Below are 22,592 nucleotides of genomic sequence, written 5' to 3' on the forward strand. Positions count from 1 at the left end.
AGTAATTCCAGCACCAACTGAACAGCAGCTTTCCCACCAGACAGCCAAGCCAGCACCGTCAGTTTGGTCAAGACACTCAACTTCCCCACAACCTCCCAGAATGGTGACCACACTGGACAGGACTCTACAGGGAGCAAGTGCTGGAACAGGGAGGGCCCAGGTCAAAGCCAAGCACTACAGCTCACACAGTGACAAGTGATATCACCCTGTAAAATGACAATTCCCAAAACCAATACGGTCCTGCCCCACTTATACTCTAATCCTTAAACCTGAACCATTCCTGTTTAGGCTACATAATGCAAACAAAACAGGGCACACAAGATTAATTTTTTCTGTTTACAGGTTTATTCAACATAAACAACCCCTTTCAACTTTACTGAGGTGGCTGACCACGTCCACGACCAAATCCGCCTCTCTGCAAGAGAAAGTACATATCAGCATCAATGGTGTGCCGGGCGCTGGAGAGGCTCCCAAATGTAAGGGCTCAGGGGATCCAGCCCTGCCTCTTACAGACTCTTGGGGTCACCCCTGTAAACTGGGATTAAGGACACGCACTCTGGAGCATGCCCATATACACACATGGAAGCACCTAGCAACAGGACGTGATCCTGCGTCGCCACGTACACTTTTTCATAAAGGAGACCTAGTGAACAATAGTGTCCTGTCAAAAGCTGCTCAGGGGCAGCAGCCGTCCTGACAGTGATACACCATGCCAGGGCTGAACACTCTACTTGGATTAATTCATCTCACAATTAGCTCGAGATAGGTATGACCACCAGCTCTATTTTATACATGGGGCACTGGGGTCTAGAGCCTGCTCAATCTCCAGTGTCCAGTTCTCAGCTTAGTTCATGAAACTAACCCCGGGGGATAACGCTGACCGTTACTGAACTAGAAAATACCACTGTGCCTCATGGAGTGTTGATTTGTGAGACTCTCAGTAATTGCTTTCTTTACAGAAGACTGCAGGCTATGCCTGAATATAAAAACCTGTTTGGAATTTGTGGTTAGGACATCCCTGAAGAAGCAGATCCAAAGGGTTGAGAGCAAAAAGGGGACACTTACAAACTGGAATTCAGTTGCTGACCCAGCTCCGGCCTCGGCTTTCTTGTCGGCACCAGCTGAAACGAGAAACACAGATTTAGATGCATCATCTGGTCTGATCTACTACACAACAAGGGCAGACAAATGCCCCAAGCCCATTTTGGAAGAAAAGTCATGTCAGCAAAGAATGAAGTACGAGCAAATTACACCCTGCAGCGGGGAAATATCTTCTGAGCCACCTTTGCTCCCGCCTTCTCCTGAGCTAGGCATCTTTCTAAACTCCCAGCCCAAACTATTGCCTCCTCCAGCAAGGCTGCCTTGACCACAAAGTCTGGACTATGTGCCTTTTCTATATGGTACTTCCTATCACTGAGTTACTTCCATGATTCAGACCAGCACCCAGCTCACAGGGGGAACTCAGTGAAGGGAGATCTAAGAGGTAAAGGTGAAACAAGATGAAAGACCTAGTACCGCTCTGCCCTATACAGCAGCCACCAGTCCAAACTGAGATGTGTGCAAAATACGACGAGACTTCAAGACTTGCGAGAAGGCAAAGGATCCCACTAATGTACATATTAAACTAACAGTTTAGGGCCTCCCTGGTGGCTCAGTGGCAGAGAATCCACCTGCCAATGCAGGACACATGGGTCCAATCCCTAATCCGGGAAGATCCCACATGCCTCAGAACAACTTAGCCCATGAGCCACAACTACTGAGCCCGTGCTCGAGAGGCCATGTCCCACGAGAAGCCAGTGCACCGCGACTGGAGCAGCCGCAACTAGAGAGAAGTCCACACGGCAGTGAAGACCCAGCACAGCCATAAGGAGTCATTTTTCAAAATTCAAGGTAACATTTCGGAGAAGGCAATAGCACCCCACTCCAGTACCCTTGCCTGGAAAATCCCATGGACGGAGGAGCCTGGTGGGCTGCAGTCCATGGGGTCACGAAGAGTCGGACACGACTCAGTGACTTCACTTTCACTTTTCACTTTCAGGCATTGGAGAAGGAAATGGCAACCCACTCCAGTCTTCTTGCTTGGAGAATCCCAGGGACGGCGGAGCCTGGTGGGCTGCCGTCTATGGGGTCGTACAGAGTCGGACACAACTGAAGCGACTTAGCAGCAAGGTAACATTTAAAAATATACTGGAATTAGCTGCTGCCTACTCAGCAGCACCCCCCAACCAGCGAGCCACTGTATCTTCCCATCTTCACACCTGATCATGCCCATCTCGCCCTGACATGCTCACTCCCCCACCCTCAACTTCAGGACCAACTGTCACATCCCCTGACTCATTTCCAGTGTACCTTGACTTCTAAAAAGAGCAACCACGAACTTTCTCTGAACCAAGAGCCCATCTGCTGGAGGAATTCTTTCTTAGGAGGATTTAGTTCAAGTGCTCACTTCCATCAGGATTTCACATCTGAAGAATCAGGTACCACAAGTAGGAGACAACAGTGAAGTCAAAGTCCTCCAGTTGCGTCTGACTCTTTGCGACCCCACGGACTGTATGTAGCCTGCCAGGCTCCTCTGTCCCTGGGATTCTCCAGGCCAGAACACTGCAGTGGGTTGCCATTTCCTTCTCCGGGGGACCTTCCCCAGGTCGCCTGAATTCCAGGCAGATTCTTTACCATCTGAGCCACCAGGCAGGAGTAGTAAAAGTATACATTCCCTTTTATACCTTGCTTTTATATCACAAATTATTACTTCTGCAACAAGGACAGTCTCTTTAAACCCAGCTGAATGGCTCCCCATCTTATTTCAGAGTAAAACCTCAAGTCCTACCATGGCCCACAACTACAAGACATCCTCAACCAACACTCCTGCCACCTTCTGTTCAGACAAGCCAGACGCCTTCCCCCAGTAGCCTCACTACCTCCAGATGTTTGCTTCTATTTCACGTTGACAGAAGTTTTCCTGCAAATCCTACTGGAAGTTTCAATACCTACTCCCCTGCTTTAATTTTTCCCTGTGGCACCCACCATGGACATAATTATACACTTATTTTTGCTTATTCATCTCCTAATACCAAAATGCAAGTTCAAGAGAGAAGAGCATCTCGTCTTTTTATGTCCACTACTACCCACTAGCTCCTAGATTGTGTCTGGCATAAACCATAGGCACTTAATGTATCTATTGTATGAACAGACATCTGTGGTTTCCATCAATGTGAACACCTGCTACTTAAAAACAAGATTTTGCATTATTTTGGCAATAAAAAGAAACAAACATGACGGGAGGGGGCCCTGCCCTCAAGTTACCACACAGGAACACAAAACAAAGAAAAGCATGTTGCTCTCCTGAAAGTTTTCAGTTTTGTTCCAGTTATAGGTCTTTAAAGTGTTTTGTGTCCCCAGCTCAGAGTGTCCCTCCTAACCCCCACCCCTGCAGAAGGCAAGACACACAATGGACTCCAGGTGGTATGATCTGAGATGAACCCAAGGATCTTCACTGGTCACCTTGGGATCTTCAAGGGCCGAGCCCCAGGCAGGGGAGAATCCTGAGACTCCACCCCAACACCAGATCCACACGCCGATACTCACGGGGCACGGCGCTTCGTCTGTAGGTGTCTCTGTCGGCTTCCCCTCGCGTGAGTCTTGCAGGTCGCTCTCCCTCCAGACCTGCACAGATAAAACCACAATATGAACACAGGGTAACATGGGAACTCTGCTCCTTTCAGGCCTAGAAAATTCAAAACTGCTCTCTACTTTCGCTTTGCAAAAACTTGGTTATGATGCGTTAATGGGACAGGAACTCCTACACCCAGAACTGTCAGTTAGATACTTGCCATCATTGACATTCTGACCCCTCAAAGACCTAGGAAAATGCACATCCTATTAAAAATGTTATACATGGCAACCCACTCCAGTATTCTTGCCTGGAGAATCCCATGGACAGAGGAGCCTGGCAGGCTACAGTCCACTGGGGTTGCAAGAGTTGGACACAACTCAGCAGCTACACCACCACCACACCTGCAAAAGGTCTGCTTTCTTCTGTTTTATTTCTCAACATAAATTTCCCAAATATCTGGCAAATAAAGAAACCCAGTCACTTCTACAAACATAAATAGCCAAAATTTTGAACTTGACCCATCTCTGAAATAGAAAACTTCTAGTGCAAACAGGAAAGGAGTCACCATAAGCAGCAAGCCTCACCTCCAATGTAAGTATACAAATAGAAGCCACCAAGAATCCTTTAATTCCGCTCAGGCTTTGCCTTATACCTCACTAGGCTGTGAAACGTACGTTATTAAGGCAGATTTAAAAAAAGCTACGTTAACATTCCAACACTGGAAGGTTAATCTAGCATTCTCTCTACCTTGTTACTCCACAAAATTATCTATAGCATTTATGATTCTTCAAATAAAAGTAAGACTGATTTCCAAGGTGCAATGAAGAACCTTTGCTCTAAACATATGTAATCCTACCTAACCACTAGAATACCCTCGTGAGTTTTCATAAAGAATACAAATTCCTGAGCTCCATGACGTCTTTCCAGGGAACCTAGGCAGTCTGATGATCATGTTTTTAGTAATCTCTGCATTTCATTATTCAAACTCATAAAACTTCCAGTGCAGGTTTTTGTTTTTAAAGAAAATAAGGGAACCATAAACTTGACAAATGCCAACTGTGAGCCAGGAATGATCTCAAGTCAGAAGGTAACTCCCTGCAAACAAGATCCTTTCACAGTGTTATCTCTGTGTGTGTATAGATATATACGTATATATACATACACACTCTCTCTACATCCGTTCTGTCCTATTTGGCTTTTATTTTCCTCCCTTTGCCAAGAAATCTTTTCATTTCTTCCACATGTGGTAAACGGCTTTGCTCTAGACTTCTTGGGGGATAAACACCTTGGTCTACTTGAACTCTCAACACCCTGCCACATGTATCTGGCCTGTGTTTAATACTACTTCTTGGGATGGCCTGAAGACCTGTGTTCAATTCCGTTCGATGTTCTAGGACTTGACTTAGATCTTGCATGCCAGAGTACCCCAAAAGCTGATTCCACTCCTTCACCCATCCTGGATCCTGTGGAGTTCATGCAGCTAAACTGTGAGAGCAAACACGTGAGGCCTGCTGTAAACAGGGACTTCTAAGATGACAAATACATCTACAAGTCTGTGGTCCAAGGCCATTTTTGGTGGTTATAAGCAGCATTTACAAAACCAGAGGGAGCACACAGCTCACCTGAAAACTGAAGGTGTATATGCTAGAGATGAAACTGAATTCTATCCAGGTAAGAGATGTGCTTATGTATACAAAGCGAGGAGGAAAGGCTAACAAGACCAGAGTTATCTGGGAAAAGACAACCTGCGCTCACAGAAAACAGTCGCATGATTAGTGCCAAATTTCAGAGCAGTCTTCCTGCTGGTCATCTTTAAGAATTTAAACTTACACAAGTATGACTTTGTTCCCCTGTATTTTTGTAAAAAAAAAAAAAAATCGATTCCAGTGGTGGTGTATTAATAAGACCACCTCCTTGCTCACACAAAACCCCACCATTTCACCTCTCCCCGCAGAAAGAACTTCAGAAGATGCCCTTGCAGACATTACGTGAGCACTGTACCTTTGGGCCGTGGCCGGCCAGTCTCAGGACGGCTGCGACGCAGGGTGGCGGGCACGATCTCAGGGGGCAGGTGGAGGTAATCGCGGAGATACTGGATGCCCTCGTTGGTGAGGTACCAGTAGAAATGTCTCCAGGCAAACTGTTCCTTCACGTAGCCTCGTGACTTGAGAGACTGTAAGAGGGAAAACCACTGTTGAGACAGAACTAGAGGCTTGAAGCTAGGAAGGCAGCGCCAACGGGAAGCTAAACTGCACAGCATGCAAGCTTCCACGGTGTATCTACCTTACGGCCCTTTAAGGCCGCAAGCAGCGCTGGGAGTCCTGACTCCGCCTTGAAATTTGCCCTGACCACCAGCGGAAAAGCCCCTCCACCCGCACCCCAGCTACCTGCATGGCTTTCATGACGTGAAGATTGGGCACATTCTTGTCTGCCAGCTCCGGGTGCTTGGGCATGTGGACATCCTTCTTGGCCACCATCACCCCCTCCTTAAAAAGGAGTTCATAAATGGCAATCCGGTTCTTCTTGGGCATCAACATCTGCAAGAAGGAAGAAATAAGCAAGAATACTTCTGAGCACTGTGGCCAGAGGCCATAACCCAGTTCATCACCCCCGAAGACTGAACGCACACACACGAGTCACTATCCAACGGGTAGAAGTCTCAAACATTCCGAAAAACATGCAGGAAAACAGGAATTTAAACTCCTGCACATTTAAGCCCAACAGTCACTAGTTCCCTCCTCCACCCTCAAAAACAGGATTAAGAAGTTGTCAGGACTTTAAGATAAAACGAGGGTGGGGCTAGGGGGACATTCCTGCCCCTGATTTTCACTCTCACAACGCAGTATAAACGGGGAGGGAGTCAGACCCTTATAGTGAAAGTCACTCAGTCCTGTCTGACTCTTTCAGAGTCCATGGAATTCTGCAGGCCAAATACTGGAGTCGGTAGCCTTTCCCTTCTCCAGGGGATCTTCCCAACCCAGGTCTCCTGCATTGCAGGCGGAACCTTTGCCAGCTGAGCCACCAGGGAAGCCCAAGAATACTGGAGTGGGTAACCTATCCCTTCTCCAGCGTATCTTCCCGACCCTGGCATCGAACCGGGGTCTCCTGCATTGCAGGCGGATTCTTTACCAACTAAGCTGTCAGGGAAGCCCCTCAGGCCCTACACCCTTGGGAGTGTTTGGGGCGCATCAGCAACTGTACCTAATGCGGCACGCGCGGCGGTGCCTTCTGGCGAGCGAGAAGGGGCCAGAAGAAAGCCTGTCGATCCGTGACGGGCCTCTGACCCCCAAAGCAAAAGGCTGAGGCCCTCACAGCCCACCCCTCTACTCCTAAACCAGAGATCCATGGCCGAGCAGGGAGGCAGCCCGGAGTGAGGGTTCTACCCCGAAAAAAAGAAAAAAGCGTGCGGAAGACACGCAGTCTCCCGTCTCGCCCGGACGGTCCCCGCCACGCTAGGGCTTCATCTTCCCCTCCTCCATCCGGACACCAATCTTCGCCTGCCAGGGCCCCACTACTTCCCCCCCCCCAAGAAATGAGCTTCTGGGCGCTGCCTGCTCGGAAATGGACGTGCGGGGAGCGGGAGAGGGCCCCCGCCACCCTAAACCCGGCGAGGCACGACGGCGGCGGCGGAGACAGGGCCAGGATGGGGGCCGATGGCACCGCGGCGCCGGAGGGACTCACCGCGACGGTTGCTGTGTCCGGGGCCGGCGCTGGAAAGGAAGGGGCGTGCGCGGCGCGGGGCTTCTTCCGGGCTGCCGGGCCCCGCCCCTTGTCAGGACCCGCGAGCTGCCTGAGGCGGCCTCGGCGGTGCCTGAGAGACTGGCGGCCCCGGCGGCCCCCGCGGCCGCGAACCCCGGCCGGCCTGAGGCAGCGCGGGAGTGGGAGCCCGCGTGCTTATCAAGAAATGATCAGCTTCGTGCCTGGTCGGGTCCTTTAGAAACACGCTACGTCTTTATTTTCTCCGTTTCCCGCCGGTTAATTTAATTTATTATTATGTAAGGAATATATGCTCTTTGAGCAGGGAAAAGGAGATACCTTCTGCCTACAAAATAACAGTGACGGCAGTACCAATAATGGAAGAATAAAATTCCGTCAACCGATGAGTCGCTGTTAACGTTTTGGTATAAACTGAGAGAAAAGTGTTAGAGTTGCCTAGCTCAGTCGAGTCTGGCTATTTGCGACCCCTCCTCTGTCCATGGGACTCTCCAGGCAAGAACGCTGGAGCGGGTTGTCATTCCCTTCTCCAGGGCATTTTCCGGACCCAGGGATCAAACGTGGGTCAAAGGAAATGTATTTTTTGATAAAAATGGGATGATTTGTACGTATGTTGTGGTATGATATGTGGAAACCTGTTTTGTTTTTGCTTTTTTCGTTTACAGCTATATCATGAATCTCTCTTCAAGGTAATTAATACCTACAGTTTTAATGACTAGGTGGTAGTCCACTAATGGATGGTTTAATCAACACTCTGTGATTGGATATATATATATATGTATATATATTAATCCTTCAGTGTTATAACCAATGATGCCACACACTTTTCTGCACACTTGTCACCGTCTCTTTAGGACAAAGCCCTGGCGGTGTAATTGTTGAGTTACAATGTTAGCGCATACCAATAATGAAAGAATAAAATTCCATCAACCAGTGAGTCGCTATTAACGTTTTGGTATGAAGTGAAAGAAAAATGTTAGTTGCCTAGTTCAGTCGAGTCCAGCTATTTGCGACCCCATGGACTCTAGCCCGCCAGGCTCCTCTGCCCATGGGATTTCCCAGGCAAGAATACTGGAAAGGGTTGTCATTTCCTTTTCCAATGTTATGTATATTTTATCACAATTAAAAAAAAAATAAGATTCATGTATACAGATTTTTTTGTTTAATATCTTGAACATTTGGACAAAGAACAACATAATCTAGGGACTGGTCAAGCAGATTTGGAAAAGAATACCGTAGAATTCCTAGCAATAAAAACTAAAATGATTGAGATTTGAAAGTTAATTTTTTTTTTATAATAAGGAAATAACAACAGATATTTATTGGAGGAATTATAACCATTTTTAGCAAAAGTTTTATGACTTGAGTTTTATAACATCAGAGGTGCAGACAGTCTAGTTTCTAAAAACAACCTAACAATATGAACATACTATTTTGTTTAAATTGAATGGAAAAAAATTTAAAAAGTAATTCTCTCACTCAGGACACAGAGCTGAAAATGAAATATAGTCTTATGGGATTCATGGTCATGAAAATGCTCAGTTACTATTTAAAGCTCTTTTTGGTTTAAATTTTCTTCCGAGTTCCTAATGACATTTAATATAGTACACACCATCAATGAAAAATATCTCTAAATCTAGGGAGACTTTCACCAATCTATGCAAGATTCTTTGTCTTTCAGATTTCCCTTTAATCAAGGCTACATAACATTTTAATTTCACACTTTTTCTCATACCTTAAAAGAGACTATTTCTAGTCCACACCAAAGGAATTCTACATACAGGGTATCTGTGGTCAAAAAATACTGACTTTTCATATTCCTTGGGAATATTGAGAGTACTAAAAACAAGTGAATAAATGTGAGGGCACAGGAAACCAGCAGATGACAGAAACAGAGATGGACAATACACAGTAGTTTAGTGACACATTTCAAGAGAGTTGGGGTTTTGACAGAATAGAGAAGAAATGGTGTACAGAGAGGTAAATGGGTTGTGGGAGACAAAAACTAGCAATTGAGGAACTGCAGAGGAAGCACTGCTGTTAGGGAACAACCAGGCTTCCATTAGAACAGGAAGTTGGAAAAAAACACATTCAGACAGAACTTGAATTTCTGAGTGTATCATGAAAGGGCTTGAAAGAATGGTAAGAACTGCAAAATTAAATGCTGACTGAAACAGGCAGCTGGTAGTCTTAAAAAACTTCTGCAGAAAGGTGAGTGCTCAGTTCAAACTACATTGTAGAATGGGTATATGAGTATAGAGCGCACTTATTAACATTTACTCCTGCAGCTTAAGACAGGTATCAGCCTAGAAGATTAGAAGCTACTGAGGGCCTCCTCCCGGATCCATTATCTTGGCTTGCCTGGGAAAGAAATGTCAATTTATTAAGACCTCTGGCTTCCTTCCTGCTGCTGCTGCTGTCGCTTCAGTTGAGTCCAACTCTATGTGATCCCATAGATGGAAGCCAACCAGTCTCCCCCATCCCTGGGATTCTCCAGGCAAGAGTACTGGAGTGGGTTGCCATTTCCTTCTCCAATGCATGAAAGTGAAAAGTGAAAGTGAAGTTGCTCAGCCGTGTCCGACTCTTAGCGACCCCATGGACTGCAGCCTACCAGATTCAGCCACCCATGGGATTTTCCAGGCAAGAGTACTGGAGTGGGGTGCCATTGCCTTCTCCATGAAAGTTAATTTAAAAAAAATAAACAACAGATTTGATACACTCGAATAGAAAAATCATGAAATAGAAGACAGAAGTAAAATAAGAACAAAGACAAAAAGCATTCACCATGTAGTCCAGAGACTAAAAGAGGCAGGACAAGTGAGGGCAGGCAGGGATAAATTAGGAGTCTGGAGTTAACATATACGCACTTCTATGTATAAAATAGGTAAACAGCAAGGACCTACTGTATATGGCACAGGAAATTCTACTCAGTATTATGTAACAACCTATAAGGGAAAAGAATCTGAAAAAGAATATATAACTGAATCACTGCTGTGCCCTTGAAATTGACACAATATTGTAAGTCAACTATATTTCAATAAAATTTGGGGAGTCATGGAGCAGGGCATGAGGTCTCTTAGTTCCTTGACCAGGGATCAAACCAGTGTCCCCTGCAGTAGAATCTTGACCACCTGAACCACCAAGGAATTCCCAACACAATTTTTTTAATAAAGTAAAAAATATATAACGGGAAAAAATAAAGGAGATGGAATAGTTGGAGGAAAGGATTTGAGGTGGGAAGGATCAAGAGGGAAAGTCTAATATATGTCTATGTGAAATCACATAAGGAAATGATAGAAAACATGGGAGAGAGACCCTCCAGAATTCTTGGAAGACAGCACACTTCAGATGTACTGCTATCTTCAAATTCCAACTTGGATAAATAAAAACAGATCTATGCCTAAACATGTCATAATGAAGATGCAGAACATCAGAGATAAGGAGAAGATCTTGTAACTAGCCAGCAGGAAGAGACAGGGGTGATGGCTCACTTCCCAGCAACAGCACTGGAACGCATTTTACTGAAATACAGCCTCACAGGTCTCTTCCCTTACCAGAGCTAGAGCGATCCTGCTACTATATCAGACCAGGTCACTCCTCGGCTTAAAATCCTCCAATGACTCCCAGTTCATTTAAAAGTCTTTGCTGCTGTTCAGTTGCTAAGTGAAGTGAGTGAAGAAGTGAAGTCACTCAGTTGTGTCCTACTCTTTGCAACCCCATGGACTGTAGCCTAACAGGATCCTCTGTCCATGGGATTTTCCAGGCAAGAATACTAGAGTGGGTTGCTATTTCCTTCTCCAGGGGATCTTCCCGACCCAGGGATCGAACCTGGGTCTTCTGCATCGTAGGCAGCCGCTTTACCGTCTGAGCCACCAGGGAAGTCCAAGTCATGACCAACTCTTTGTGACCTCATGGACGGCAACATGCCAGGCTTCCCTGTCTTTCACTATCTCCCAGAGTTTGCTCAAACTCATGTCCATTGAGTCAGTGATGCCATCCACCATCTGTCACCCCTTCTCCTCCTGTCCTCCATCTTTCTCAGAATCAGTCTTTTCCAATGAATCAGCACTTCACATCAGGTGGCCAAAGTATTGGAGCTTCAGCTTCAGCATCAGTCCTTCCAGTGAATATTCAGGACTGACTTCATTTAGGATTGACTGGTTTGATCTCCTTGCTGTCCAAGGGATGCTCTAGAGTCTTCTCCAACACCACAGTTCAAAAGCATCAATTCTTCGGCTCTCAGCCTTCTTTATGGTCCAGCTCTCACATCCATACACGACTACTGGAAAAACCATACCTTTGGCTAGATGGACCTTTGTCAGCAAAGTGATGTCTTTGCTTTTTAATACAGTGTCTAGGTTGGTGATAGCTTTTTTTCCAAGGAACGAGTGTCTTTTAATTTCATGGCTGCAGTCAGTATCTGCAGTGATTTTGAAGCCCAAGAAAATAAAGTCTGGCACTGTTTCCATTTTCCCCCCATCTATTTGCCATGAAGTGATGGGACTGGATGCCATGGTCTTCATTTTTTGAATGTTGAGTTTTAAGCCAACTTTTTCACTTTCCTCTCTCACCTTCATCAAGAGGCTCTTTAGTTCCTCTTCACTTTCTGCTATTAGGGTGGTGACATCTGCATATCTGAGGTTATTGATATTTCTCCTGGCAATCTTGATTCCAGCTTGTGAGTTATCCAGCCTGGCACTTCCTATGATGTACTCTGTATATAAGTTAAATAAGCAGGGTGACACTGTACAGCCTTGATGTACTCTTTTCCCAATTTTGAACCAGTCTGTTATTCCAAGTCTGGTTGTAACTGTTGCTTCTTGACCTGCATAGAGATTTCTTGGGAGACAGGTAAGGTGGTCTGGTATTTCCATCTCTTGAAGAATTTTCCAAAGTTTGTTGTGACCAATACAGCCAAAGGATTTAGCATAGTCAATGAAGCAGAAGTAGATTTTTTCTGGAATTCTCTTGTTTTTGCTATGATTCAATGGAAGTTGGCAAGTTCAACTTTGGTTCCTCAGCCTTTTCTAAATCTAGCTTTTACATCTAGAAGTTCTTGTTTCACATACTATTGATGGCTAGCTTGAAGAATTTTGAGCATTACCTTGCTAGCAGGTGAAATGAGCACAGTTGTATGGTAGTTTGAACAATTTTTGGCATTGCCCTTTCCAAGATGGCAGACAAGTCAACTTCAACTAAATCTTGATCCTCAATATACGCTCATTGTAACATAGTTAAAGTGTTATCGCTCAGTCGTGTCTGACTCTTAATGATCCCATGGACTGCAATCCACCAGGCTCCTCTGTCCCTAGAATTCTCTAGGCAAGAATACTGAAGTGGGTTGCCATTTCCTTCTCCAGGAGATCTTCCTGACTCAGAGATTGAACCCAGGTCTCCTGCATTGCAGGCAGATTCTTTACTCTCTGAACTACCAAGGCACATATTATAACATATCAGCAAGCTAAATGACACCCAGAGGCTCTATTACAGTTCTAAGGCTGTGGTTTAGTCGCTAAGTTGTGTCCAACTCTTGGACCATAACCCACCCAGCTCTTCTGTCCAAGGCCATCAAAGATCAAAAGGTGAGCAGTGACCCACTTCCTGGAAATCTCTGCCTCTTCTCCAAAATAGTTGGAATAAACTTCCTACTCATTAGCCTATGAAATTACCCAACCCATAAAAGCTAGCCACATCACATTTTGAGGCCACACTCACCCTCTGAGATGGCCCACACTCTGTGGAGTGTGTTTCTCTCTGAATAAATCCACTTCTTACCTGTCACTTTGTCTCCCACTGAATTTTTTCTGAGATGAGATATCAAGAATCTGAGTTTCATTAGGTCCTAAAACCAGGTGTTGTGATCTCCGTTGGAAGACTGTGGGTTTTGTCTGGGTTCAAGTCTCAGTCTGAAGTGAATGGTTTGCCAATGTAGGAGACTCAGGTTCGATCCCTGGGTCAGGAAGATCCCCTGGAGAAGGAAACGGCAACCCACTTCAGTATTCTTGCCTGGGAAATCCCATGGACAGAGGAGCAGTGGGCTACACTCCGTGGGGTCACAGAGTCAGCCGACTGAGCATCACCATCCATATCTTTTATCTTCTCAGCATGTCTTCTGATTTAAAAATTTTCCCTCCAAAGGATTAGCTGCTCTCTCAGCATCATTTTCTCAATAAGCTATGCTTCTTTTTATCTGGAATCTCACTAAGTTGTTTATGAGAGATGGATTCAGTTTTAGATTTTGTTGTATTTGTGCCTGTGAGACACATTGGTGAAAAAAATCCAAGATTATTTTAGATAAAGTGCTCAGAAATTGTCCTGTGTGAGAGATCTGGGCTAGATTAGGTCAGGGAACCATCTAAGACGCTGTGAGTTTCTGAGATCGCCTAGAGAGGATGTGGAGTGAGAAGAGGATGTGGAGGGACCCTAAAGCACGCCCGCTCGCCCTCGTTCCCATGGTGTCTCCATCCCTGGATGCAGCCTTCTCGGGGGCAGGGGCCATGCCCTGCTCCTGTCTGCATCCTCTCCAGCAGTTAGCACAGCGTCTCTCACGTGACTGGAGTACTTAATAAACATTTCAGGAATAAACAGCAACTTCACGGTAAGCAGAGGAGGTGAGAGTTTAGTGAGTCAGGAAGGAGGACAAATAACAATAGCCTCTGGCACTTAGAGAAAATTTCTCAGATGACAACAGATCATTGAGTTCACTGAATTCGTTTAGCAGCAAGGCACTGAGCGGCTGGAGCAGGTGGTGGGGCAGGAACGGGGCAGGGACATACTCCCATCCACCAGGCAACAAATACCTCTGTTAGGTGCTGGGCGCTATGAAGAGAGGATCAGGGCGTGGTGACCCAGAACTTGGGTTGAGAAAAGCCTGGAGGAGCACCCAGTGAAAAGCCCTGCTTCAGAGGAGGGCTTGAACTGTAAGGCAGCTACCACGGCCACGTGGTGAGCACGGTGAACCTGGACAGCCACAGTGGCCTCAGGAAGGATGCAGGACTTTCTTCCAAGTGCAGTGAAGAGCTGCAGAAAGGTTTCAGGCAGCCGGGACAGGATCAGATGGATATTTTAAAGAGATTGCCTTTGTGTGTGTGTGCTTAGTCGCTCAGTCATGTCTAACTCTTTGCGACCCCATGGACTGTAGCCCACCAGGCTCCTCTGTCCATGGGGATTCTCCAGGCAAGAATACTAGAATGGGTTGCCATGCCCTCCTCCAGGGGATCTTCTCAACCCAGAGATTGAACCCAGATCTTCTGCATTGCAGGTGAATTCTTTACCAGCTGAGCTACCAGGAAAGGCCGAGATTACCTTTATCAAGACCAATACCATTTTTACCCCCCCCATGCTGTATTAAGCATGAGATATAGACCTATTACTTGCCCCATGTTAAAGACACACACACAACCCCCCCCCAAAAAAAAAATAGGCTTAGAGAAATAGATGTTTTTTGTTCAAGGTCACAGAACACAGAGGTAGGAAGTAATGGTGTAACCAAAAGTGGGTCTTGCTTGCTCGCCACTCAAGGCCACTTAAAAGCCATTAAAGAGGCCAGGTTGGTGGAAAGGAAAGTTTGCTTTATTTTGGATGGGTACTTGCACACCTGTCCAAAGGCCAACTCTAGCTACCCTATCCCCGGCAATCAGTGGGCAATAGCTTTTGTAAGCTGAGTGACTTGCAGAAACAGTCAGCTCTGACCATCATCTTAAAATTGGCCATCCTGATTGCTTTAAGTAGTCAACCTTCAGTTCCAGGGTTGGTTTGTCTCCATTTCTTTGAGGCCAGTTCTCAGAACTGTGGCAGCTTATGTCATGGTGAGTCTGGTCATCACGTAGCTAACTTTTCCACCTGGCGGGGGCTTCAGCATCTATAAGACAGCTCACAGGATATGGCTCAGAATACTATCTATAGCCCTGGAGAAGGAATTAAAGGTTCTTGACTATGCTTAATGACTAAACTATTATAATTTGGTTTCCTTTGACTCTTTTTCTTTGTTTCTGCATTTGCTCACTTCTCGGATTAAACTTGTTCTTTGGTTAAAGTTTTTCCACAGACAAGGCAGTCAGAAGACATGGGAGGACAAGGACCATAGGGTCTTGCTCCATTTCAATGGGACTGGACTCTCTGCAGAGCTTAAAGCCTTCCTGCCATCCCAGGCTGCCCTCTGCATTGGGGTCTTCCTGCTGGGGCTGAGGTTGGGGGCAGGAAGCCAGAGCCCCGGACTCAGAGCAGTGAGAGGCGGGGCTCTGGCTCCCCCCACCCCACCCCTGTATTCTTAACCAAAGAATCTCACGAACAGAGGAGCCCGGTGGGCTACAGGCTGTAAGGTTGGACACAACTGAAGCAACTTGGCACACACTGTTAGAATGCTTTGAGAGGCTTTCAAAAATCTATTTACCCAGGCCACACCCCGGATCTGTTAAGTCAGACACTCAGTCAAGGGGTGAGGGGGAAGGCATTAGTATTTTGCTTCTTAATTCTTATTGATGTGTGGTATACTTCACAATGGGCTTCCCTGGTGGCTCAGATGGTAAAAGAATCCACCTGCAATGAGCAGACCTGGGTTTGATCCCTGGGTTGGGAAGATCCTCCGGAGGAGGGCACGGCAACCCACTCCAGTGTTCTTGCCTGGAGAAGCCCCATGGACAGAGGAGCCTGGCGGGCTACCGTCCATGGGGTGGCAAAGAGTCAGACACAACTCAAGTGACTAAGCACACACACAGCACATACTTAACAGCGCAGGGGACAAATCTTAAGTACAACTCCATGTGTTTTTCCGTGTGCGTGTGAATCCATGTTAACTGCCATCCAGATCAGTAGAGAGAATACGACCACTGCCCAGAAGTCTCCTTTCCTGGTCAACGACCCACGCCCACCCCCAGGGGCAGGCGGTTCTGACTGACGGCACCACACGACGTTTTGGTTTGTGTCTGGCTCCTTGCCCCCTCCATCGTCAGGCCTGTGAGAATACCCATCGCAGTCATCTGAACACGACTTGTTCGTCCATTTACCAGCTGACGGACATCAAAGTGGTTTCCAGTGTTTATAAATAAAGCTGCTAAGAATAATATTTTTAGACATGTTTCCTGGTCCCTGGGCAGCAGCAGTTTTAAAGCCACCAGAGATCCGCCGACTCTGAGGAAGCTGTAAAATCCTGAGGGCTGCTGCAAGAGATGGAAGTCAGGGTCTAGGTCCCCTGGGGCCCCCCTGGAGTTCCCCCAGACTGGAAAATAATAAACCATGGCTTATAGAGATTTTCTAGTTGCTGTTCTTTTCCTTTTGAGATTCCAGAGCCTTGAATAAGATCTCCTGGGTCAGAGGGGAGAGAGGGAGTCCTGGGGAGCAGTCCCCTCCGTGGTTAGTATACTAAATCGCTTCAGTAGCGTCCAACTCTTGCGACCCCATGGATTGTAGTCCACCAGGCTCCTCTGTCCATGGGATTTCCCAGGCAAGAATTTTGGAGTGGGTGGCCATTTTCTTCTCCAGGAGATCCTCCCGACCCAGGGATCGAACCCGGGTCTCCTGCATTGCAGGAAGATTCTTTACCATCTGAACCACCAGGGAAGCGTGGTGGCCTCAGCTCTGGAAACTGGGTGGAGGGCACCCTCTCAGGGCCCAGACGCCAGGATGGTGAGGCCCTGGCTGTGATAACAGTACACCAGACATCCTCAGCAGACACCGTCTAGAATAGCTTCCTAATCCTGTACATGGCACCTCCCACTCCAGAAGAGACCTCCTCAAAAGAGCCATCTGTGCTGCGAGTTTTCATTTATAGCTCCCACGGCATGTGTGAGTTTGTGATCTGTGACTAGATGGCTGCTGACACATTTCTGGACACACACACACACATCACCCACATCTGTTGCCATGAGGGTGTGATTTTTCCTCTAAGTGGAGCCCAGCCCTCCCCTCCACCCAGGCAAACCTCTCCCGCAGTGCCTGCCACCTCTTTGCCTGTCATTGTTGGGGCAGCTCCTCTGACCTCACTTGCCCGAAGCTGCCATGATTATATTTCCTGCATTATTTTATAATGACCAATGTGGAGGTAAAAACAGCACACAGGGTTCAGAGAATGCCGCCTGTTGACAGCCTGCTGGATCTGTGGCCTGTGGAGGTCATCCGTGCTGCTGCCAAGGTCTGGTTTATCCACTGTCACCTGTAAACCTCTGAGTATTTCTTCTGCTGCCTTGTTTTCTTTTTCACAGTCTTTGAGTATCCACTTTACACCTGGAAAAGCAGAGGCATGGGAAGGTTTGGGATCTCAGCTCCACAAGGGCAGGGATTTCTGCCTGAGGTGCTCGTGGCTAGAGCCCCAGCAGCCTGGGACAGTGCGTGGCATGCAGGAGAGGCTTGGTAAAGATTTCTGAAGGAAATGAATGAAGCTTGTGATGCATTTTGCTTTGGAAATGCCTGTCTCAGTATCCTCTTCCTGGACTTCCCAGGTGGTCCAGTGGTTAAGACTCTGCACTTCCAATGCAGGGGGCACAAGTTCAATCCCTGGTTGGGGAAGTTCTGCATGCTGCGCCATACGGCCAAAAAAAACCCAAAAGTAAAATCAATATCCTCTTCCTGCTGGACCTCCTTCCTCAGCACAGTCCATCAGGACCAGCAGGGCAGCCACACTTTCCTCCCCATGGCCCATTAGAGCCTCTTTACTTCTGCAACTGAGAGCACAGACTCCGGAGCTACACCACCTGGTGCGGCCTCTGCCACTTTGTAGCAATGGGGCCTTGGGCAAGTCTCTTAGTCTCTCCCTGCCTTGGTTTCATCCTCTTTTCGCTGGAAATAACGATGGTACTAACAGGTGGAGTTGTGGGGAAGACTAAAAGAGTTTGTATAAATGATGCATTTGGAGCTGTGCCTTTTGCACATGGCAGGTGCTCAACAGAAGTTACTTATCAGTATTACTTTATTTTTTTTAGCTTTAAAAAAAAAAACCTAAACTGAAGCCTATTTGGTTTACAGCGTTGTGTTGATTTCTGCCAAACATTAACAAGTATTGTTTTAAATAGAAAATAAACTTTCCCCTTTGCTTTAATGAGGTATGATTGACAAACAAACATTGTATATATTTAAGGTTTGTGGCCTGATGGTTTGGTATCTTTTCTGAGAGGTCTTTACAAATCTTTCCCCCATTTAAACTTTAAGTTGTGTTAAATATATACACCATAAAATTTACCATCTTTTAAAAAAATAAATTTTAAAAGATACTTATTTTTTTATTAATGATTTATTTGGCTGTGCCATGTCTTCGTTGTGGTACATGGCATCTTTAGGGGCAGCACTCGAACTCACAGTTGTGGCCTGTGGAACCTAGTTCCCCGACCAGGAATCAAACCTGGACCCCCTGTGTTAGGAGCACCCAGTCCTAGCCACTGGACCACCAGGGAAGTGTCTAGTTTCTCTGTGCTGTGTAACATGTTATCACAAATGTAGTGGGCGAAAACAACACACGTGCATTCTCTGCTTCCATAGGTCAGAGGCCTGGGCACCCCTGAGCGGATCCTCCACTCAGAGACTCACTCACAGCTGCAATTAACGTGTTGTCAGGCTGCATTTTTGTCTGGAGCCTCGACTAGGGAAGAATCTACTTCTAAGTTCATTCTGGCTGTTGGCAGAACTCATTTCCTTGCAGCTGCAAAACTGTGGGCCCCAGATATTTCCTGGCCATTGCTTTAAATTCTAGAAGCTGCCCCAAATTTCTTGTCATGTGGTGCTCTCCATAGGTTGTTCACAGCCTGGCTAATAGGGGAAGGACTTTCCCTGGGGGTCCAGCAGTTAAGACTCCATGCTCCCAATGCAGGGGGCCCAGGTTCGATCCCAGGTCAGGGAACTAGATCCTGCATGCCACAACTAAGAGCCCACATATTGCAACCAAGACCTACCAGTAGAGTCAAGCAAATAAATATTTTTAAAATAAATAAACAAATATTTTGTAAAACGACCAATAGAGGGGTCTCCCCTTGCATCTGGTAAGATGGAGTTTTAGATAACAAAACATGGTCATGGGGGTGCCATCCCACCACCTTTGCCATATTCTATGACCTGCAAGTTGCAGGTTATACCTGCACTCGGGGGAAGGGATTATATAAGGGTACAACTCACTGGGGGGTCAGTTAGGGTATGTTGACCATTCTCTCCATGCCCCCCCTTTACAGTTAATTTGCTGGAATGTCTGGGCTGTTTGACCGGTGGAGTCTCCCTTGGTCTAGATTTTGCCGATTGCACACACAGTGCAGTTCAACCTGCTCCTTCGTCACCTGCATTTCTGGCAAACTGGCAACTGGACCCAGAGTGCTGACTGGACTCTGGTTGGATCCTTCAGGCAACATTCCAGGTGGCAGTGTGGTCTTCCCTCAGTAGGCACATCATGTCTGGCTGCCTCTCTTTTGATGATGCTAGCAGTCGTGGCTGCTCAACGCTTGTACCAGTTAATTCACAGAGGGTAGCAAAATGATGATTCTATTATTTCATTTATTGGTTGAAATCATTTTTAAAGCAATGCTTCCTGTCATCTTTATTTGGTTACCCAGTGGCATAGGTCATACGAGGAAGACAGGATAAATGCTTGATTCATTTCTTTTATTTACCAGCTTCTAAGATAATAAATAGCTTTCCTATCAAGAGGACCAAATTAATTTTTAATAGCATTATGAACTTATGGGCTTCCCTGGCGGCTCTGTCTCTAAAGAATCTGTTGCAATGCAGGAGATGCCAGTTTGATCCCGGGTTGTGAAGATCCCCTGGAGAGGGGAATGGCAACCCACTTCAGTATTCTCCCATAGATGGAGGAGCCTGGCGGGCTACAGTCCATGGGCTCACAAACAGCCACAACTTGGTGACCGCCAGCAAGAACCTATAGATTAAAACATATTTGATTGATTTGAATCCCTTGCCATTGTTATCATAATTAAAGCTCACATGGGCCAGTGGGAGTCTCTTCAAACTGGTTTCTGAGTCTTTTTGACATCCTGTGAGTCTTTAAGAACTTCCTGCTAGCTGCTACATCAAGGTGGCCCAGTCTTCTTCTGTCCTTTATACCTTCCTGCTCTAGACTTGAAACCAGGCATTTTTCCAAGAAGCCCTGACTTTAAAAGAAAAAAGTTTCTTCTTTCTCTTTCAAAGATATTTATTTCTTTGGCTGTGCTGGGTCTTAGTTGCGGCGCTTGGGATTTTCCTCGTGTCAGGTAGGGTCTTTGGTTGTGGTGGATGAGTACTCTAGTTGCAGCGCTGGGTTCCAGCCCATGTGGGCTTAGTTGCTCGACCAGGGATCAAACCCACATCCCCTGTACTGCAAGAAGTCTTAACCACTGGGCCAATAAGGAATTCCCCTTTTCTTCTTTCTTTTTTTTTTAGATAAAATTTCCCCTGACTTCTTTTCATAGGAAATGTTATTTCAAAACCACAGTTTGGGTTCTGGGGTGCTCATTGCTGTAGAGTTGATCGCTGTGTCTTGCTTTCCGGCAGTCAGAACTAGCAAACGTGCAGAATCCCTTGTGAGCTCCTCCGGTATGAGGAGAGAAAGCTGGCGTGTGGGACCTGAGAGGCAATCAGTTCATCACTGGCACATCCAAGGTTTTCTGGCCCTTCCCTTTCCTTCATTTCTGCAGCTCCATTTTATTCCACAGTCGGCAGGTTCTCCCTGGGGCAGGGAGCCTTGGAGGGGCTCTTTCAGGAGTTTATAGCAGCTGGATGGCTCAGCCCCTCCAAGCCCCTTGCTCTGAGGCACACCCCAGTGTCATCTCTTCTTCCCCATCTGGCCGCCATGCTTTACCAGGAATATCTGTTGCTTATTTTGGGGTTTCCGTGTTCTCAGGTCACCAGATGCAGCCCCCACCGCCCGCCTTGATTTTTTTCTGCTTCTGCCCTCACAGATGCAAGTCTTGCAGCTGTCCCTGCGTTGTCTTCACCCTTGTATTTTAAGCTTCATGGAGATAGCTTGTCACCCAATGCGTTGTGAACCTTGCCTCTGGTTTTGGGCCACAGCTAGGGCCACTCGCTCAGCTGGTGGCTGGGCTAGCCTGGAAGGTGCAGAGGGCCCCCCTTGGCTTTTCCCCCACGTGGCCTCTCTTTCCCTATGCGGTGGCTCACATTCAGTCATTTAAGCTTCTTTAAAGCATCATGGTGGCTTCCCAAAGAGCACAGAAGAAGCTGCTAGGTCTCCTAAAGGCCACTCCCATCCCAAACAGTGGATCAGAGCAAGTCACAAGACCTGCCCAGATTTCAGGCGAGGGAGATAGGCCCCACCCCCGATGGGAGGTGCCTGTAGGGAGGAATGGGTGGGGCCATCTTTGGAGATTCCGAGTCAGGCTGGTCTGAACTGGAGCCCAAGCTGATGCCTTAGGAGACTGGGACCAACTAAAGTCTGCACCAGCTGAGCGGTGGGGTGGGGCAGCAGGGACTGTGAGTGGCCTCCAGTCTCAGGAAGGAATTCCAGCTTGACTCTGCGGAACTCCACCCAGTATTTAGAGTTTCCACCTGGGGCTGCAGGGCACAGGGGGATGGGTGGTGCCCTCTTTCGCCCTCAGGGTTGGAGCTGTGGAAAGAAAGGAATTAGCTTTTTCATCTTTCCTCGCCCTGCCCCTCTCACTTGCAGGCCCTGGAGGGCTGGCAGGACATATGGCCCTGCCGGCGGTAAATCAAGCCGGGAGTCCTGCCAGGGAGGGCCAGATGGAGCAGGAAGAAGACACAGATCAACCCTGCGGCTAAGGCTCCCGGGTGGCATTGCAGCTCTGTGGGCCCATTCCACTGGCCTTGGAGCATCCACGCTAGGCCCCCTCCCTTGCCCAGGCCGCCTGGCAGAATAGCCTCCTGCGGTCTGCAGGGCCGAGACAGCTGAAGGGGAAGGCAGATGATTCAGCGACCTGTAAGGGCCTCTCCAGCAGTCACGAGTCTGTTCCCACATTGCTCCTCTCCCCGCGTGGGGCTGAGCCTCCTGGCTGAGTGTGGAAACAAGTCAGCCTGGATCCCAGACACTGTGATGGACAGAAGACAGGGCATTTTCCCCTCTGATGCCTCAGCGTTTTTTCTGTGGCTGGCTGGGAGTGCCCGCCAGCCTGATGCCAGGCGGCAGTTCCACGACCTCAGCGATAAAAGTGGATGTCAGCAAATCGGAGAGCTGTTCAAGCTGTCTTCCTTGCCTTCAAGGTGAAAATTTGACTTTCTGCCTCCAGGCAAATTCCACAGGCTTTGTTTCTTATCCTTAAGAAGTAGAAACAGGGAGTTCCGCCTGCCAGAACTCCCCAGATAGCTTTGCCGATGTCAGGAGGAT

General features: G+C 47.2%; 1 protein-coding gene and 1 non-coding gene across 2 annotated transcripts; both read right to left on the bottom strand.

Annotated features, from left to right (window-relative positions):
• Positions 1 to 322: 322 nt before the first annotated feature.
• On the bottom strand, positions 323 to 7,398 carry RPS10 (ribosomal protein S10). Its single transcript, XM_069564140.1, has 6 exons — positions 7,295 to 7,398; positions 6,001 to 6,150; positions 5,615 to 5,786; positions 3,586 to 3,663; positions 1,066 to 1,121; positions 323 to 415 (listed from the first exon to the last, which is right to left on the bottom strand). The coding sequence occupies exons 2-6, from the start codon at positions 6,148 to 6,150 to the stop codon at positions 374 to 376; spliced, it is 498 nt and encodes a 165-aa protein (XP_069420241.1). The 5' UTR covers positions 7,295 to 7,398; the 3' UTR covers positions 323 to 373.
• Positions 7,399 to 11,134: 3,736 nt separating this feature from the next.
• On the bottom strand, positions 11,135 to 11,206 carry TRNAR-ACG (transfer RNA arginine (anticodon ACG)). The gene has a single exon. It is a non-coding gene; the product is annotated as a tRNA-Arg (tRNA).
• Between the last annotated feature and the right edge of the window lie 11,386 nt (positions 11,207 to 22,592).

Source organism: Ovis canadensis, chromosome 20, assembly GCF_042477335.2.
Source record: "Ovis canadensis isolate MfBH-ARS-UI-01 breed Bighorn chromosome 20, ARS-UI_OviCan_v2, whole genome shotgun sequence".
NCBI classification, from domain to species: domain Eukaryota; kingdom Metazoa; phylum Chordata; class Mammalia; order Artiodactyla; family Bovidae; genus Ovis; species Ovis canadensis.

Coding starts and splice junctions, on each gene's coding strand:
- RPS10 (XM_069564140.1), bottom strand. CDS start 6,150: ATGTTGATGCCCAAGAAGAACCGGATTGCCATTTATGAACTCCTTTTT. Junction 5,787..6,000: donor ACGTCATGAAAGCCATGCAG/GTAGCTGGGGTG, acceptor TCCCTCTTACAG/TCTCTCAAGTCACGAGGCTA. Junction 416..1,065: donor CAGCAACTGAATTCCAGTTT/GTAAGTGTCCCC, acceptor TTTCTCTTGCAG/AGAGGCGGATTTGGTCGTGG.